This window comes from Corvus brachyrhynchos, unplaced genomic scaffold (genome assembly GCF_000691975.1).
Source record: "Corvus brachyrhynchos isolate BGI_N302 unplaced genomic scaffold, ASM69197v1 scaffold126, whole genome shotgun sequence".
Lineage (NCBI taxonomy): Eukaryota > Metazoa > Chordata > Aves > Passeriformes > Corvidae > Corvus > Corvus brachyrhynchos.
In genome coordinates, this window is record NW_008239283.1 from 7,254,224 (window position 1) to 7,274,267 (window position 20,044).

General features: G+C 44.6%; 1 protein-coding gene and 1 long non-coding RNA gene across 14 annotated transcripts in view; one reads left to right on the top strand and one right to left on the bottom strand.

The window, feature by feature from the left end:
• The window catches only part of KALRN (kalirin, RhoGEF kinase), a 330,226-nt gene that overhangs the window by 47,794 nt on the left and 262,388 nt on the right, over positions 1 to 20,044 (bottom strand). For 8 of the 13 annotated variants that reach the window (XM_017740170.1, XM_017740164.1, XM_017740169.1 and 5 more), the window contains 4 exons: positions 9,535 to 9,818; positions 8,622 to 8,726; positions 5,137 to 5,232; positions 3,399 to 3,529 (listed from right to left, as the gene is read on the bottom strand). In XM_017740170.1, the coding sequence (XP_017595659.1) occupies positions 3,399 to 3,529; positions 5,137 to 5,232; positions 8,622 to 8,726; positions 9,535 to 9,818 (616 nt within the window). The remainder of the gene's footprint in view (positions 1 to 3,398; positions 3,530 to 5,136; positions 5,233 to 8,621; positions 8,727 to 9,534; positions 9,819 to 20,044) is intronic. The other 5 variants (XM_017740168.1, XM_017740165.1, XM_017740172.1 and 2 more) reach the window with 3 other exon arrangements.
• LOC108448148 lies at positions 12,273 to 18,938 on the top strand. Its single transcript, XR_001863929.1, has 2 exons — positions 12,273 to 15,046; positions 16,326 to 18,938. It is a non-coding gene; the product is annotated as an uncharacterized LOC108448148 (long non-coding RNA).

The following is a 20,044-nucleotide window of genomic DNA, read 5'->3' on the forward strand; positions in this document are numbered from 1 at the left end:
TGCTATCCCTCTTCCCCCACCACATCCCAGGATGGTGCAAAAGCAGCAGCACAAACAGCTGCCTGTACCTTGAACTACCCCTCCCTGATCTCCTCTCCCCATCCCCTATGCAGCCCCCCTGAGAACGATGGAGACATGTCCTGACCCATTTTGCAGCAAGCAGAAAGGATTTCTTGCTCCAGTCCATCTGGCTTTGCCCAAGATTCATCAATTACATTTCAGTTTGGAAGTTTCAAACACGTGGAAAACAAAGCCCCTCTCCCGTCATAACTAAGAGCTTAATCTTTCGGAGTAGGTAATCTGTGTGTGGGTGTCGAATGTTTTAACTCTGATTTCAGAGCTAATAACCCCGGGTAGGGGAGTCATCTAATGAAGGCCTGATGCATGCAAACAACAGCAAGCTAAAAAAAGCCCCTCCTTTGTAAGTCAAACTGACTAATCACATAATGTTCTTTTGAGGACAATTTCAAAAAGTTACAGTTTGCTGCAGACAGTTTGTCTCTCAATTATGCCAATACATAGATTTGGCACATGACAAATAAAACTTCATCTGTCGTCAAGTTTGCTACAGCAGTAACAAGGCTAACAAGATAGAGGAGTGCTTTCATGTCTGATATTTCTCTGTCCACATCAATCACCAGACTGACCCACTTGAAGTGATAGGGCTGAGGGCAAACAGTGCTAAGATAAAGCCTGGTTTAAAATACCTGGAGGGCGAAAAACCAACCAACCTGGAAAGGAGAGACTTAGTTATGAGAGGCTACTGAGAAAATAAATCCTGCTCCTCCTGCGCTCACGACGTGTCCCTTGCTCAGACAAAGCAGAGGCGATACTTTGGCCATGTGGCAGAAAAAAGTCAAACAGCTTCTTGTTGGTTTGAGAGTGAAATCCAGCCCCCTTGGCAGCAGGCAGGGCTGGCAGCAGCCACACCAGATGCTTGGGCTCTCTGGAGCGCCCTGCCAAGTTGTGCCCGGGCAGCAAACACGTGTAGGGCAAAAGGCAAGAGGCTGCTCTTTCCCAGCAGCATGTGGCCTGAGCAGGCATGTGCTGCACAGCCCCTCAGGCTGCCTGACCCCCGTGCCCTTGGGACAGGCTCCACAGTCCCCTCTGCCCGGAGAGGAAGGCTGGGAGGGGACCCTCCAGCTGGCACCACCTCTGTTTGCATTGCTCCCCACAAGCACAGAGAGCTGCAGAGGGAATGGGAGAACCTCTCCTATCTACGAGGTTACTGCAAGGATCCACCCAGCCAAGTTCTGCTCTAAAAATGAAGCAGCGGGTACCTGTAGTACATAATGCTGCAGGACATGCAGGCAGGTGTGTGTTTGTTAGAAATCAGTGCAGCAGCCAGGTTTCTGGTGAACAGACAAAACCTGCCAATTTACACCTCTACTAGGACTCAGGGTCTGCACCTCCACTGCTTACCTTAAATTCAGCACCAGGGTTCCCTCTGCTCCCCTCTTCGTACCAAGCAGGAAAATCAACCTTTACCATCTCTACTCATTCTCTGAAGCCTACCTGATGCAGCACCTTAGAAGTACTCCCAAATTTAAGGTTTCTAAGATGCATGTAGACAAAAATTCAAGTTCACTCATCTCCTGCTCTGATAACAGGGCAGGGAGTTGCTTGCAAATTGCACTGGTCACCAGCAGTTATTGACTACACAGCTGTATTTAAACTGGCATGAACAGGAGCAAGGTTAGAGCCTCCTCACTTCTGATTGAGTCTGAATATCTGGATATCTTGGAAACTCCCTATTAGACCTATACTGAACAATGACACTCAAGGAGACACTACCGTCTTACTGCTCACAGAAATGCAGCAACCAAGCCTGATGGAATAAGGAGTTTCCTAACCCCAGGGCTAACTGCTGGCATGCATGTGCTGCCAGGAACACAGGACATTGCTGCCTATGCCTGTGCAAGGGTTCAGCTGCTGTGTTGTGGGGATTGGAGGGTCACAGCTCAAGCTGGGAGATCAGCTGCCTCACATGACTGTGGAATTAAATCCAGCAAGCTGGAGAGACACAGAATGAAGACACAAAGGAGCTGGAGGGGGAGACAGATGTCTAGTGCTGAAAGCCACTAGCAGGTGCTCCTAAACATCCTGGTGTTCAGGAATTCTGGCAGCTACTAATTGCACGTAATAGGCTGCCGGTCCCTGCCAGAAGCGTTCCTCTAGCTCTTCTTACATTGGCAGAGGTCTCTGCACTAAAACTGCAACCTGCAGTTAGCTGCCAGTCACCTAATTAATGAACTGCCACCAGAGGAACTCCAGATCCTGCAATATTGAGGAGCTTTCAGGAGACAGTCATGGGCAGAGATGTTCCCTGTGGGAAGGCTGACAGCTGCCTTGTAGAAAACTTCTCCCATTCAGAAACACATGCAGGAGTGTCATGTCCTTGTCTGCTACTGGGAGTTGCTCCAGCTCCTCACTGTATCCCTCCTCTGGCTTCCTACAACAAACTGCAGGAGTAAATGATGGCTTTCACAGACCTGTGACACTGCTCTTACTTCCTCTGGTTCTCCTCTGACTTGGCATCTTTCCTAAAATGGGATGCTATTCTTCCATCTCTCACCTTACCACACTCCCATGAGATCTGTATGGAATGTTACTTCTCCCCTCAATCTACCATTTGATTAATCATTGCAGTTCCTGTTGTTGGTGTAAGAGGTGATACAAAGAAAACAGCTACTTCAGCTTTCTTTCATAAAATTCTTGATTCCGTTGCTCCAATTCTCTGTGTTCTTCAGCTGAACACACATTTAAGAAATGCTTTAATCATTATAGGCTTTGAAGGAATAAGCATTATTTTTAAATTTAAGGGAGTGTACAGCTAATTTTAAAAAACAACTTTCATGAGCTGTCACCACTTCTTTTTTCTCTCATTACCACAGGCATGAGGGTTTCCCAAATGGAACTTTTTCTTCAGTGGCACATTTCCACCACAGATGCATCTGAATCCTGTCCCTTCCTATGCTAATAATGAGGGCAAAAAATATCTCTTTCAAAAAATCTTAAGAGGGATTCACTGTTCTTTCTCTCAAAGGTACCTAATAAGGTCAACCACATATTCCCCCTCTGAGAGCTTTCACCTCTGGCAATGCAGTAATTACCAATGCACACATCTCAGTAATACCTGTTGAGCTCTTCAGAGGCTTTTACAGCAATAGATATTTCCTATCTGGTGTAAAAGCTCTACATTTTAGATTGAAGATGAGCTTCCTGTGTGTGGAAGTGCTTTTATGAAGTGTTTTTACATGTTAAGAAAAACAGATGCAAGCAGAACACAGCTTTACTCTCAGTTCCACACTCACTCACTGACTACAAAGTATTCCTGCAGTGCTGCTGTGTGTCCCCCTTGGGTACATATTTTGGAAAGAACCAGTAATACAACTTACATCCTGCCTCTCATTGCTTTGGCTTTTTGTTCCTCTTCAAGGTTTCGTGGGGGAGTTGAAGGTGTCATTCCTTCATTTAAGCATCCAGTGGCATCTTTTAAGCCTCCTCGGTAAGATCCTCCTTCAAGGGTCTAAAAAAACCCCAAAGAACAACAGAATAAACATTTTCCTTGAACTCCAGCATCAGTATTCAAGTCAGTTCTGCAACCACCACTACAGAGTATTCAGAAACACTCTCCTGCAGGACTTCATGAAACACAACCAAACTAGTTTTAGGTTGATGTAGGACCCCACCAAAAAATCCTTAAAGCAGAGTTGTCGTCCTCTTGTTAGAAGGTGGAAAAAGATGTTCCAGTAGATCTGAGAAAAGAAAACTCTTCCAAATTATTACAAATCAACCTGGAAATATCCTGATGTCTCAATCAGGACCATTGTTAGGCTACACATGGTTAGAAGTTCCTCTGCCAAAAGCTGAATGGGGGATTCTTGTAGTAAAATAAAACACAAAAAGAAATAGATGGACACATAGCAACATTCCACAATAATTAAAGTTTGCCCCAAATCCCTTGAAAGTAGTTGTAATAGTCTAATAGACTGCATGTGGGGGAGAGAAAATAATGTATCATCAAAAAAGTATGTCTAACCGGATTAATGAAATACTTTTCAGTTTGTTAGTCCCTCGATGGAATAAAACTATTTAAAGTGAATTTTCTGGGAATAGCCTTCTTGGTTTCCCATGCCACAAAGAGCTCCTTTACCACTCATGCCTTATCAAGCGCCCTATGAATGCTGACTCTCTTCCTGTACCAACATCTCAAACCGAGAAAACACCAAAACCTTCTGAAATTATTCACTAGATAAAGATGCTTGCTCAGAGTTGCAGTAATTTAATGATCACTGTGGGGATTTAAAAATTTTTTTTACTCTCTTCATTGTTCCAGAAGATGTAAGGAAATGAACCTTTGTAGGCTCATCATATCCCTGCTTGTTAATTATGTTAAACTTGTTCAGAGAAAGCATTTAGCTAATTTTAGAGGTCCTGGGACATGTAGAAAAAGGTTTAGCTTTGACATTAACATTTTTGAACTGCTCAGGGAAAACTTAAAAGAAGCCAAGATATGAAACAGGATTTACTCCTTGTCCAGCAGACATGGGATCAGCAGGGAGAACACACAATACTGAAATTTTTGACCAAATTAATCCCAGAGCATTTTTATTGCTTATTCCACTCCCTGCAAGAAAGAGTTGACAAGGCAGATTAAAAGTGACACATGAATCTTTGTACAATTAAAGCACAGCTGTGGTACTTCAAGCAGTTCTACTCTTTAGAGGGTCTTTTTACAGAAACCAGAACACCAAACAAATTCACGTGGGTAGTAAAACTCACTGTGCCTCAGAACAATCTTTAAAATAAAACAAACAAAACATCCCACTGTGTAACATTTGAATACCAACAAGACCCCAGAAAGTGTACAGTACAGTAACTCACGCTCTGCAAAGCCTACTCCAGAAGTGACTTTTGACTATGCAGTGCAGAGCCTACGTGAGATGTAGGCTTCATCTCACAGGGGAGCAAAATACTGGGCACTACTGAGAAGCAGAGCACACAGGGTTAATAAAAGCAGAGCAGATGAAGGTAGAAAGCAAGGAAACCAGAACAAGAGGCAGCCTTTTAAAGCCCTTCCTTAGAGTCACATCGGGCCTGCTGTGTACACAGTTTTCACAACACTAAACTTACCAGCTTAGTTTTGACCAACTTTTCTATTGCACTGACAAGATCCGCAGCAGTTGGGACATCGGAGGAGCTCTGTCGAGCAGCTAGCAAAGAAGAGGACTGCAAGACACCAGGTGGCAAAGGAAAAGCAAGTTAGCTTGAGAGGGAGTAGGGAGAGGGAGAAGGGAGAAGGGAGTAGGAAACCCAAGTGCTCAGTGAAGAAGCTTCCAAGACAAGAGAAGGAACATGGAAAGGGGGCTGGAGGGTTAGAGGGACACATGCAAGTCAGGTGAGCGAGTGTTGCTGCGTCAGACAAGCATGGAATTGCCATCCACTTCTGGCTGCACATCTCCCTGCAGCAGTTCCAAGACTGGAACCAGGGAACAGCAGCAAAGAACTGAAGTTCATTTACAAACAGGTCACAGTACTCTTAAAGTTGGTTCCTCCTTCTGAGGCCGTCTAAGGTCTTACAGGCTCCAGAAAATTGATTTTCTTACTGCAGATGTAAGAAATCACCCCCTCCCCCATACATGCATATTTAATAAAGGCAGTTAAGCACAAGGTACACATGGAGTTACAGGCAATAGGGGAGGGAGGCAGGGGGGAACAAATCACCTCCATCCCTTCCCCACAGATAAATTGCAACTCCAAATGAACTTAGATGACACCTCCCACTCATGCAACTTCAGTTATCTAAAATGTGTAACTCCTCTGTCTCTTCTCAGCAACGAGTGGAGACAAAACATCCCTACATATCTCATCTCTCCTGGGTACCTGGCACAGGAGGGCAGAAAAACTCAGTTTTAGTTTAAGGTTTTTGCTCTACAAGGGCATATCACCCCTTGATTGTTGTCCTAACCTCAGTCTGAACACCCAAACCCACTTGATAGCTATGGGAATTGGGATTTATTAGCTCACCTGTATATACATTTCTTCTGAAGGCAATACAAGCACTGACTAAAACTACAAGCCCTTTTGTTGTCAGGCTGACACAGACTAAAGCATGGCTAAAATTTTATAAATTATGAAAAAGTTTATTCATCTCTCAGCTGCTTAATGAAAGTCTTGTGAAGGGCAGCTATTTCAATGAAGTCACTGTGCAGGTGCCAGCGAATACGCATCTGAGATTAAACAGTGCTGGGGAGAGAGATGTGCAAATGTGATGGCTGGAATTGGGCAGCTAGCCACCTCTTTCAACAGCCCTTTGGGGAGGTTGCTCCTGTTGAGTGACACATCCCAAGGAGAAGAAAAAAAGAGGCAAAGGAGATTAATCCTAACCAGAAGCCTTGTGACAGAACAGAAACATGAACACACTGCTACTCATCAACTTGTCTTCCACAAATAATACATCTAATCAACAGTTCTAATTACAACAACAACAAAAACTACAGGAAATCAGGCTGGTAATTGAGGAATTAGGCTGGTAATGCAGGAATCTCATACTAATGTAAAAACTCAGCCTGCCTGTTTCACCTGCAATGCAGACAGATGTGTTTAGAAAAAAAAAAGACTGAAAATAAGGACTTTGAAGAGATACTGGACAAATACATTGATGATAACTGCCAAACATAACCATTCTAGCAGGAGGAGTCCAATTTTTGGAGGCACTAAACAGCTGTTGCTCTCACTTATTTTAACTGAAATTGCTCAATGTCTCTGAAAAGTAAGTAACTGCAGGATTTTGAAGGAAGCATGAAAACATTTGCTGCCTACAAGAATTCTGGGGTTAAATAAAACTTCTGAGATTGACAGGAGTCTGGTTTGAGTGGGGCAAATTGAAAGATGGTATTTCTATTTCTCATGAAGCAAATTAAGAATTTCTAATACGAAGAGATCTTGCAATTTGTCTTTATGAGAGCCTCCAGGAGCAGTGAGGCACGATTACTGCTGCTTGGCAGATGGACTCAGGGAAAAGTGTCACCTCCCATACATGCACACCTCTCCTGCTTACCACAGCTACTGCCCCACACTGCTGCTGCTGGTGCAGCCTAAGCCTGTGCCTGTAAGCACACAGGGAGGACATGAGCAGGCCACTGTGCCCAAACTGACACCATTAAGGAGCTTTCAGCTCCAGCATGGCTCAAACACTGCTAATACGGTGCTCCTGTGCCAGGAAATGCAGGACCCTATGGGCTTTCGTTTTTTACCCCCATGACAAAGGTTGAGTAGGGCAAGAAAAAACCAGGAAAAAAAGGGGTTTCAGATGCATCTTGCTCTATTTAATCTTCTGTTTTAGAAGTGGGTGAAGAAACAGGATGCCAAAACACTGTGTAAAGCTCAGACATCTGAAGCAGAAAACAGCTTAGTTCCACAACACTTATGCTGTCAGAAATGTATTCACGAAATACTGAAATCACATGGCATGTTGGACACCAAAAACAGTGACCCGAGCTGCAGCAGTTTTGTTTTTCTTTAAAACAAAACACAAAATAAAACCATGTCCCCAAAATCAAAAAGCAAACTAAGCCCCAAACGTTTAGCTAAACGCCATGGGGAACAAGCCAGGAGCAATTGCTGTTGTGCTGGGCATGGATCCACCAGGGCTCTGCTCCGCCGACCTTTCGCCTCTGCCCCTCGCCAGACAGCCAGCAGCACACAGAGCACTCTGAGGGCAGGAGTCCACAGCTCCAGCTGCTTCCTTCTGCTCCTGCTGCCACCACAATGTCATAACATTTCCTGACAGATTAGCAGCAAGCCCCCGAATCCTTTACTCCATCACTCTGCTCCTTGAGTCCCAGAAATATTTACATCCTCCTCTCTCTGTATTTCCAAACTTCTGCCTGAACCTTCCCCAAGAACATTCTGGGTTGTTTTGGTTTTTCTTTCCTGACAATTTATTAATCTCCCCTATCCTTGCCTCTTTGCCTGCAGCAATTACAATCAGAGGACAGCGATACAGAAGTGGCAGTGCTAAAAACAGATGCCAGCAGGAAAGCAGGAAACTGCAGAACAGGAGGATGGTTTTCTACAAGGGAGATGACAGCACCAGGAAAGGGTGGGGGGACACATGCAGACAGGACTGGCTGTGAATGCAAACCACTGTCTCAGCCATATTCACAGGTTCTTACCCCGAGTCCAAGACAGGACTCTGCAAGCCACAGGGCCAACCACCACAGCAAACTCTGACTTCATGTCAGACAACTACCACCAGCAGCACGGTGCCACCAAACAGCATTTCTACTGCTACAGACAGACACCAACAGCACTTTTCAAACAGATGTAGAAAACACGCATTATCGATCTGCAGGGGCTTTCTAATCACACACAACACAGGCACACCATCGACCTGTCATGAGATGGGATGCCAGGGCTAAATTGCTTATCCAGCAAAATCCACTCGTTTGTAAATCCACTTGGAGAAAGGTATTAGATTATGATTTGCATATAGGAGACTCTCATAACCACAAGCCTAGGCCCTTGATACTAGAAGACCACTATGAAACCACTGTGATATAGCTATGTGAGAAATGCACTTAAACATAAAAATTATATAGTAGGGGAGGCCTTACCATCTCATCTTGGGTAGGATCATTGTCAAAAATCTTCATAGGAGGAGGAAGAGGTGTGTGAGACTCTTCATCTGGTTCATCTTCTCCCCAACCTTTCTTGCTCTTCTGAAGAAAAGTTAAATATAATTAGAAACAGGGACAGCATATTTTATCTTTTCAGCTCAGTATTTTGCTGGATGGAGGGAATTGCAGGTAATGGAAGAGAAGCAGTAAAGACATAAGGTTTTGCTGGTTAATCCTGCTGCATCTTAAGGCTTACAGAAATATGGTTTATAGGTCACTTATGCAGCTAAGGCAGCTACATCTGTGTGCTGACAGAATAGCAGTTTTTTCATTTAAGTAAGAACTGTTCAATGTACAGTTTTAAAAATGTGTTTCTCTATTTATGTTCAGTTAGTATCTTCTGCATTTTTGGCATTAATTCCTCATTCACTTTATCAGAAACGTGCCATTCTGGTGGAGAACATGCCTGCAGAAAAACTGCAGGTTTAACTGTATAGCAGATTTAACAGAAACATGGCTATTTCTCTGAGTATTTTCTTTTATTAAGGAATTACACTGCCATTGTAGCATAAAGGTGATATGAAGCTCAGCAAAAAGTGGTAACAGCTGCTCAAGAATAACTTCCTTTCTTTCCCTGGCAGCTTTCTAATTGGCTATTAAAAAAACCTAGTCAAAGGACAATAATATATGCAAACTGTGAAATACTGTTCCTTATATATTCCACTGCTCTTTGGATGACAAAGCTGTTTGCAACAGAGCTTTAAACAATGCAATTTTATGTACCACGGGCTGTTCCCTCCAGACCCTAAGGGAATTGCATTTACTCAAGCATGACTCACACCCCACAGAGGAGAATATCCCAGATACACGGTCTTTCCTGCAATGAACACTAACAAACACCAACACACACCTCATCTGCGCTGTCTCCTTGAGGAGTGGTTTCATCTCCAGTCTTTGGGGAGCCCAGGTCAAAGCTCTTCCTGCCATCTCGCACCTTCTTTTGTTTCTTGATGTGGCTCTCGGTCTTCCCACTGTTCAGGCGGCGCACGGGGCTGGTCAGCCATTTCTTCAGGGTGTTGGTTGAGCGCTTGGGGCCCGGAGAGCTCTGGATGGAGTTGAGGGATGGCTGGGGTTGTAAGTTGGCCACTGAGTCAGACTTGCCCCCGTTGTCATTGGAAGAGACTGAATATGCTTCTGCAAGAAAACGGCGCAGGTGAGAGCTCATTCCAGCACCCCTCTGCTCCCCAGGGCACGTCAGGCGCTCGCAGCACTGAGCATGAGAACACAGCCTGCCTTGGGGAAAGGGTTTGTGACCTATGGACTTTATGCAAACTTTATTGCACACCAGAGAGAGGAATATGCCCTGCAATGGGCATTTCCCACAATCTCACACACCTCTCTTATTTCCTACCACACTATCTGTCCTTATGAAAGATCACAGATGGTGAAGTTTTTTAAATGCAGGTTTTTATTCAGGTTTTTTTTATGGAAGCCTGATTTTCATGCTAAGTGCTGAATTTCTCAGCTTCCTCCCACAATTTCATTGTGAATTGCCAGGAAGAAAATAAGCACAAAAAGTAGATTACTACAGGAGACCTGACAGACACCAACACATTGTCAGGTTCCAATTCCATAATTGTTTCTCAGCTGGTTCCAGACCCCAATGACATGATTTAGTTAGACTGATTATTAACATTTGAAGCACCTTAAAATTATCTCTTTTGCCTCTGAAAGCAATCTGTCAGAAGAGTTCACACATTCCCTAGAACTAAGCAACTGGAATGAACAATTACAAAAGACGACAAACTGTTCAAACCGAAGGCAACTCTTAATAAGAAGATACGAGACACGCTTAAAACTAAAAAATAGTTTCATTATATGGAAGCAGGAGGTTCTGCTGAACGACATCCACCCTCAGTTACTGATACACATGTTCAGACTGGCACCTTAGAAAGGGCTGCAACCCTCCTTACTCCCCCCAAATGCAACAGACCAAAGATGTGCCAACGTCAGTAAGGCTTTAAAACCAAAACAAACAAGTTGCTCAAAGATTTCCCAGTTGCCCTTCAGGAACAAGTGACCCGCTTTCAACTTTCTGAAACCATGGCAAGGCAACTCCCTCCCCTCCCTATCCGGGACTGAGATGTTTAATCCCACACAGTTTAGGATGAAGATTTTCTTTTTTTTTTACAAAATTCAGACACTGTTGCACTCCTGTAAGAAACATCTCAGGCTGTACATCAGAAAGGAGCCAGCTGATGTTATCAAACATTTTTACATTGTTATCACTGAATCTTTTATCTGTCCCAGCAGAAACCAAAAACCGAAGTTACAATACATGAAAATAGACTGGTGCATCCAGATATTCTCAGTTCAGCAATAAATACAATTAGAGATGCTGGGTTGTACAGATGTTGAGCGAGAGCTACTCTCGTAGAGAATCATTACCTGTATTGTTTTAGAAGCCAGTTCCTGATACCTGCATGAAGAAATCATATCCCCTCTGGGCACAGCTGCTGCTTGCAGCTCTCTGTGCACGGAGCAGAGATTGCATCCTGCCTTGTCTGCCAGCTTGCACAATGCAGACTATTAGAGTCAGAATATTTTATAGCCATACACAGCATCAGTCAGAAGTTGAACCAATAAATTATTACATACCTGAGGTCAAAAGTTAAATTTTAGAACATACAGGAATAATTTTAATAAGCTAGAGAGAAAGTCAAAAGTTCATTTTCCAGACAGGAAGAAAATCTCAATCATCTGCTTTTTGACAACAGGAGTGAGAGCAAGAGGAACTGGGAGGAGGACAGATTCCAGGTGGAGCGGATCCCAGGTAGAGCTGCTGGGGATTTTCTGGCATTCCTCTGTAAGGGCAAAGTAGCAGACTTATCTCCAAAAGGCCTGGGTTTAGCCAGCTCCTGCTGATGTTATTCCATGTACACAAAGTAGCGTTAAATCAACCAGTGCAAGATAGTGTTTGTCAGGGGCCAGCTTATCTCCCCCTCAATAGGCTTTGGATAGCTCTCCCTCGCAGGCTCCACGTGATGCTCTGCGAGTTTATCAGCACGCCTTGCGTCAGCAAAATTCAGGGTTTCACGATGGTGGGTTTGATTTTCCAAGTGCCCTCGCACCACTGGCAGCACTGAAAGCCCCTCAGGCGGTGGGGGAAGCTTGAAGGTTCCTGGCCTAGGGGCTTTGCTGAGAGGAGTGCCCGCAGGTGCCTGCGCTCCTACTGCTGCTGCAGGAGGATTAACTTTGGGAATTACTGCAGCAAAGGGATCTGGGCTGCAGTCAGATGGAGAAATGCTGGAAGCAATGGCTCTGCGGGGCTGCCACTCCCAGGGATGATTTGGGGGAAGCTGCTGTATCATGGACTCATTGCCTTTGCTGGGAACTGGGCTTGGTGGGAGGTTGAGGAGAACCAAGGATGAGCTGATCTCACCACATCTCAGCTGATGTACAGAGAGGTTTTTACTACAGCTTGTAAGTAATGCAGTCCAACCCCCCCACCTCCAGTCGACAGCACCTTGCCAATTTAACGTTTGGTAAGGGAAGGGAGCTGATAGAAGGCTAATGAAGCCTGAGACAACCCCAAGGGTTTGTTCCTGAGGTGGCAATCCTATCTCAGCCTGGTGGGCTTGAGGCAGGGCCAAATCCAGGAACCCCGATGGCTGTGAAGGGGCAGTGACCTCCCTTCCCAGCAGGGTCAGGCCCTTGCATTGCTGCTTCCCTCTCCTTTCCCCAGCAGCACAGCTGCAGCTGGGGCATGGACAGACACACAGCACCTCTCCTGCCACCGCACTCTTTGCTCAGCTGTCCTGGGGAAGTGACGGTCAGTAATGCTGTCATTCCTAGGAAGACAGCATGTGGGCAGAAACAGCCCCAGTCCCAAGCTGGCCCACAGCCCACCCTGCCTGTTTGCAATAATTTTGACACCCAGAGCCAGGAACCCCCTGCAGACTGAACATCAGGGTTTCAGAGCCATCAGCCATGACAGAAGCCAACCCACAGCTTTCCAGAGGGAGGCTGTTACACCGTCAAATGATCCCACCTGAAAAAGGCTCTGGATTTTCCTGCTCAAGGTCATGCCTTTGGTGATGAAAAAGGCTGTTTACCAAAGAGTTACTACATGTTGGTCATGCCATGCAACTCTGTCAGATATGAAGTCCCCTTCTTTCTCCTTGTTTGCTGAACTGCCCTGGCTCAGCACGGTAAGGCATCTGGGACAGAGCCCACGCTTTGCCTGGCCTATGCAGCCCAAGACTGGAAACACGGCCTTATGTTGCCTGGTAAGGCAGTCTCTGCTGGCTGGGCAATAGGCAGGGAGGTGGGAGAGAAAGGCTGGCATCAATCTCCCTGCTCCACAGCCACCATGAGAGCCCTTTGATGGTAGGTGCTGATCTCTGCCCACACCCCACATCGGTACAAAGCACTCCCATCCCATCATCCCAATTCCCTCCGCTACCGAACACGCAGTATCCAAAAGCCACACAGAGAGTCCACACACAATATTCATAACCTTTTCTTCTTTTTCAAAGGAACTGCAAATTTGGATACATTTGTGAGCAAGTCACATTTGCCTTTTGCCAGCCCTGCTGAGAATGATCTCCTTGGCACATAAAGCAGGTCACAGCGACATGGTTGCAGAGGAAGGACTGGAGCTCAAGGAAGAGCAGAGCTCACAAAATGAGAGAAAGAAACATGAAACACAAAAAAATCTGCCAGGAAAGACCTTGCAGACAAACTCCTCAGCCACATGAGCTCTGCTTCTGCGGCACATATGGCTACAAACACATTAATCATGACACTCGATACTGGCCCGAGACCCAGACACCAGGTGGATCAAGCGGAAGAGGAGGACACATTACCACGCTCTTCTTGCAAAGCACTAGCACATTTGTGCTTTTCAAGTTGCATTAGTAGAGCTCTTTGGAAACACAGTTTGCTTAAGAAAAGCCAGAGAGCTTTTGGGAAAGATGCAGCAGCTGTCCCCACACTGCAGCGGGTCTGCCCTGAGGAGCTGTCCTCCCACCAATGTCCCAGGACACACATCTAAAAAAAGGTATTTGGTGAAGCAAAATGGGTGTAGGGAGATCAGCAGACTCGTGTGGCTAGATTGATTTCCTGGCCAAACCATTCATTCAGACAGAAGAAATGATGGTTTCCAAAACACTCCTAAGAAAACCTCCAAGAAACCTCTGGCAAGAGGACTGTGAGAGATACTCAGCCAGACCAAAGGGCTTTAACATTCAGAGCTTTTGCACTGCTGCAGCCATGAAATGTTTGTTGTTGTTGGTCAAATGAACAGACATCTGTAAAAGCACAGCTCTTGTACTTGAAAAATAGAAGGTTCCAGTTCTGTGCAACCTCGGGTGAAAAGAAAAACAAAAATTTCTTAGACCTGGTTTTAGAGGCACAGTAATATTCTCATTTGAGTCAGTAGGAATTACTGTTGGAACATAAATGCAGGGCATTTTATTTTTACCTCCCTGTTCCCCAGAGCACACATGGGAGGGGAGGTTTGTCTGATCAGGCTCAGGCAGCACCAGACTCCTTTGCAGGACCTCAGATCTCTAACAGGGAAAGGAAAGGCTTCTCAGAGCAACTCTGAAGAAAACATTACTCTTCTCTATTAGATGCATAATAATGACAGATCATAAAGGATAGGAAAGAAATATGTGTCCATAACCAGAAGATAATACAGAATATAGCTATGAAAACAGGAGACTAGAGCAGGGCACAGTCTTGCTTTAAGTGAGGTGAATCCTCTTCTGATTTATCTATGGCTCCATTTACATCCCAGAAAAACAGCCTGAGAGAAAAGGATTTTTCCACAGACGTCAAAGAAAATGAGCCAGAATGGGAACTCTGAAGTCCTAGTAGCATGTGCATTTAAATCAACAGGTTTTTTTTACAGAGATAATTCCACTTGTGAATGAAAGCCAATAATGGCAATCTGACTGATGGGCACATAAATCAGCTCTGCTGCACTCAACAGAGCCCATTTTCCACATTTAGTGGTTCCTGTAAAATAACACTTGTGCGAAGACAGAATTTAATCAGATGTGGGTAAAAGACTTGGTCTTTACTTGAGTAAATTTCCTAAAGAATGGGAATCTCCATCCCAAAACTTATTGGAAAGCAGGAATCTTCTAGACTCATCCTGTGCACAAACAAAGCCTCTGTGTTAGTATTTCACGCTAAACAAACAAGATCCATCTAAACCATCAAATGCACCCTCTCCTGTCCTTTTCAAGAGCACCTCCATGATCATCCAGGCTGCAGGTTCCAGGTCACAGTTCTCAGCCTCTTGAACCTTTATACTACCCCTTGGGAAATGCTGCTTTGAGAGGCCCCTCGGATCTGCTCAAGGGATTCAGGACTAAAGCTCTACCTGATGGATGCAAACATGGCAGAATGAGGTATGAACACTGCTCCTTTGGTCTTTTCTGTGCTTTTGTATTAAATGTCCAAAACATGCTCAGTGAAACGTTTTTATTGGCACGAGTCAGAGTTACAAAACTTTGTGGCTGAGGCAGATGACAGTACCGATCCTGGTTTAAGTGTTGGAGCCCATTCTGCCTGTAAAACCTGGCATGGATTTTGTTCGGGAGGCAAGAATATTAGGATAATACAAAGTCACTTTACAGCTATTCCTCTAGTGAAAATGCTAGGTTTTAACAACGCAAATAATGTATCCTACAACCTCTAATGTCAACAGATAAGTTGTCTCCTCAGACACTGCCTCTGAAACAGGCTCTGGGGAAGAATGTAAGTGAAAACAAGGAAATTTTCAGTGCCCATGTCAGACAAAGACAGAGGACAACTGGCTTGAAAAGCCCTTTAGATTAGAAGTACATTAAACTTTCGCAATGGAATTGCAAAACATGCCCTGGAGACTTCCATGGCTCCCCATCTGCTCCCAGCTCTGCTCAGCCGCTCCACACGTGTCCAACCACAGATCTGCCCCGTGCTCCAGCTCGAGCTAAAAATGAGATGGGACCGTGTAGGAGAGAATTTCACACCAGAGGGTAAAGACACGTTCAAACTATGCCATTGATATCTAAATGCAAATTTTGTTCAGAGATTCAAACGCTCTCCCTAACTTCATAATCTCCTGGAAATGAGCAAATTGAAAATGTTCAACTGAATTTTCTGTTTGTGTCTTGGGAGTATTATTTCAAGCTTCAAGCTGGAAGTAACATCAAAAGGTACAAATCAATCTGGCAAGATTCTCACAACTCCATTTACATGGATGAAATTACTTCTATCCAAACTCAAGAATAATGGTATGGAGTTAAATATTTTATAAAAAAGTTTCTAGTCCAATAGAGAAAGCAGCAGACATATTGGACAAAGTTTCTGATCACTGTAATGTAAAACCTCAAAATCTGACTTTCTGTTTCACTGCCAAGCATGCAAACATGACTAACTTCCAAAAAGAACAAGGGAAAAAAAGGACTAGAATCTAAATTAATCACACAACATTCAGAACACACTGTTTTGCTATTGAATAGCTGGCATTTCTTGGAAATATGAAAGAAGAGCTGCTTCGAGATAGAGAATGATCTCCAGAACTCCCTTTAACCACACTTCGAAGCAGGGGATGCTCCTGAGGGATTCTGCATATGGGTTTTGACTTTGGGAAACAGTCACAAATCTGTTGGCTTTAATATTCACCTTTGTGATCATCACTTCCAGGTTGAAACCTAATGTGAGGAAAACAAGCACTGACCCAGCTGGGGTGAGTAAACACTGTCACTTGGAGCCACTCATTTTTGTGGCAGGCAGCAGCTTCACCTCCTGCTCTCGGCAGTCAAGGAGCTGTGCACGCTCTGCCCAAGGGCGATGCAGAGTGGGACACGCCCCGTAGGAGCCTCTCTCTTTCCATTAACTACAGAGGGAGTCCGAGGAAATCATACCCTCAGCTAAATTTAGTTATTGTGAATCCCCTTCCCACGTTTGAGTATGCTTCATACCAGGCCGATCTCGCAGCAGGGAATGATTAGCTGAAGTTAAGCATCTGTCAATTCACTTTAATGAGCAATAACTTGTGGCAACCTGCCATTAGCTTCAGTTGAATAGCTTTTATTTTTAGCTGGTGTTGCTCAGATGCAGCTTCCATCCAACATGTGCTGGGAAAGCTGACATCCCAAAGTAGTCTCCAGGTCTTCATTGTGCCAGTCGGAGTGTCAGGGCTCAAGAGCTGCAGTTCCTGGAGGTCAGAGAAAAGTCACTGCAGTTCTGGGAAAGTTTCAAAGACTGAGATAAAACCAAAAGCCTGGAGAAACAGCACAGAGGCGCATGGTCCCCAGAGACCTTGCAAGAAAAGTTACTGAAATCCTGAGAGCATGCTGAATGAGTGAGCTGGGTCTCCAGGGAGAGAAACAGCACAAGGGGAAGGCACAGAGAGAGAGAGCCTGCTGAAATAAAGCATGACTTCAGTACTATCCAAGAGTGCTTAGTGAGAGGAACAAATGCAGAAGTTCTCTATTGTATCTGCTGCTTCATGTGGATCTAAGCTTTTATCAGCGGTGACCGTACGGAGGGCAAGGAGAAAAGAGCAAGATGACTCCCCAAGTGAATATAGGGCAGGGTCTCGTTTCCTACAGATGAGCATTTAACTCAGGAGCTGCTGCACCTGAAAGCAGAACATCTCTTTGTGCCTCCAAAGAGACCCTCAGGAAAGTGTTCAACTCAGTCCCATAGCACCAAGCAGTTGAAGAGTAGCTGAGACACCTGCAGTCCCTCCCTCTGGGTGTCCTGCTCTGAAAAGGGTTTCCACAGAACAGCTTACAACTGTTATGGGTACATTAGAAGTACATTAAACTTTCGCAATGGAAACTTCACTGGTTGGAGGTTTGAGCCTTTTTGTCTCCATGTATCAGCCTAATTCATCCTGCTTCAGAGCCTCATCTGATCCCCCACATAAGCTGCTGTGAGTTCACAACAAGAATAATAAGAGAACAAATATTCAGAGTGAATCCACCAACCTGTTGGTAAGATACTCCTAGACAGCTCCTATCCTGAAGTACTGTGAGACAGAAGTCAAGGCAGGGCAGTAACATACCTTCAAGGGAACCTTGAAGCAACAGCTTTTTAGAATAGGCTTTTTCTGAATAAAACGGTGTGGAAAAGCTCAGAAATAAAGCAGTTGCTCCACACAGCAGAGCTGGAGGCCAGACGCAGTTATCTGTGCAGACTTGATTTCATTCACCCATTCTCTTGCCTCGAGTTTGTGCCCAGCACATGTCCTGGCCCAGCCCCGAGCACAGTGACAGCAAGTCCAACATCTGCTGGGAGTGCCCATTGGAGCAGCCTTCCCGTAATGCCTCACAGCTGGGTGAGCAGACTGCTGAAGTCAAGAGGCACGCATTTCTTTAGCAAAGAAAGGAAATAAAAAGTCAAGACTAACAAGATCCAGAAAGGGCATGCTTTTTTTTTTTTTTTGAACAAATCAACATTTATTTCAATGTAGTGAAACAACTCATTGAAGCACTTCTCTCAGTTCTACTTTACATTTTGTATTTACACTCTCCTCATTCTGTGACAAAAATAAAATAATCTCCGACCCTGAAGTTTCCAGAATAAGTGTCGCTAGCAGCAAAAATAACAAAGCCCCAAACACAAAGCAAAAATGCCCCTTGAAATATTTTGATAGGAGATTTTTGCATGTTCCATAAAAAAGTTTTAACCCTGAACCTTTACGAAAAGCTGTATGGGATGACAAGGAGGAAAATGTCATGTTTGAAGCTGAATGAGAGCAGCATTTGCTGGCCTTTGCAAGTACACTGTTACTTTTAGCATAAGGAACTGGGAAATGCTTAGACACCCACATAGAAGCAGACTTTTTAACTTTGATCAAAGCAGTTCTGCTCTTCTGGGAGCGTAAGGGTACCCAGAGTTGGCAAATGCCATCTTTTATCCTGGATGTTGGGCACAAAAACAAACTTTATTACACATGGTTTCCAAGCAGCTGTTAGTAAAACACAAGCCTTATTCTTTTGTGAAGTGTCAAGGGTCAGCTTCATTCAGCAGCTTCCAAACTGAGCTACTGTAAGAATTTTGAAGTAATTCTCAGTTAAATGACATCATTGCTAAGGTCAACTCTGCCTTATACTTGAAGCCAGCAACCTCTATGACAAGGTGGACCATTCTGCTAAATGGGGGGAGAGGAGGGAAGACAGTGATATTTGAGTATCATATTTAAGTCTCCCTATCTCAAAGCCAACTGTGGCTATGTACACAAACAATTCTCCATGGAAACAACAGAAGAGTATCAGTGACAAACTTGGAATTGGAAAAATAAAAAAAGCAAGAACAGAACCCAAAGCTTTTTGAGATAGGAAGAAAAACTGCATGTTGAGAAAGAAGGGATTGGTCATTAAACTTTCCAGGCACACAGAGGGCTCGGAAAGCACAGAAAACAAGCAGAACAAACAAACACAACTGTGTGCATCTTAGCGTCAGCTTCTTTTGCCAAATGCAGTAGCTTCCAACATTCAGCAGCTGTCTCTTGCTTTCTAGTGCTGTGGAGTTCTCTTTGGTACTTGGAGGCTGTGAGGAGCTCCGGGCAAAGAGAAAGTCTTTGTCCATTTACCAACCAATTCCAAAGGCGCTGATCTTGAATAACTTTACTAAGCAAGAGTGACACAGATGTCTAGGAAAGGGGGCTTTTCTCTTAGTAAAGTTGTGGTAGGTGCAGTGGAAACCCAAGGCAATCTACATGCTTGTCAATTTGTGCCTAGGTAAGAACAGAGTCCTCCATGAACGTCTCTCATTTGTTCACTCTTAAATTATTCAGGCTCTGACAGCCCCTGAAAAGAAAAGAACGGAATAAGGATAAGTTGCAAAAGTGGTGCAGGGCAGGAGCGGACACCACGTAACCACCAAGAACAACGAGGTTGGGGTGTTTGACGACAGACACACTGCAGCTGCAGCCTCCAGGGCTGGTGCCCAAAGCAGCTTTCTCCACGCCCTCGTCCTCCAGAAATAGCAGCAGAAAATACAAGCTCACAGCAAAGGTACTGGTTGGGATGAATTAAAAGAAGTAATGAATGAAGTCAATGCAAACAGCGGTTTGGAAATAAAACACACAGATAAGAACTGCTGGTGCTTGTGATGCTTTGCTCTTTGAACACAGCACAGGGAAATGGCTAAGCAGCTCAGGGACTTTTAACTGCACACTCAAGACTATCAGTTAGGCTTGTGGGAAGCTTTAATTAACTCAGCTTAAGTAGCAAAACCAGAACACCACTTGCTGTCCCATATAACAGGCTCACGCGATCTGCATCTTGGTTTCTCGTTTGACAGCTTGGCAGGGAGCAGCTCTGTGAGGAAGCTTCCCCGTGATGCCAGTCAACAAGTTTATCAAATTTCAGGTGACAAAGTCACTACTACACTCTATCTGCGTCAGCAAG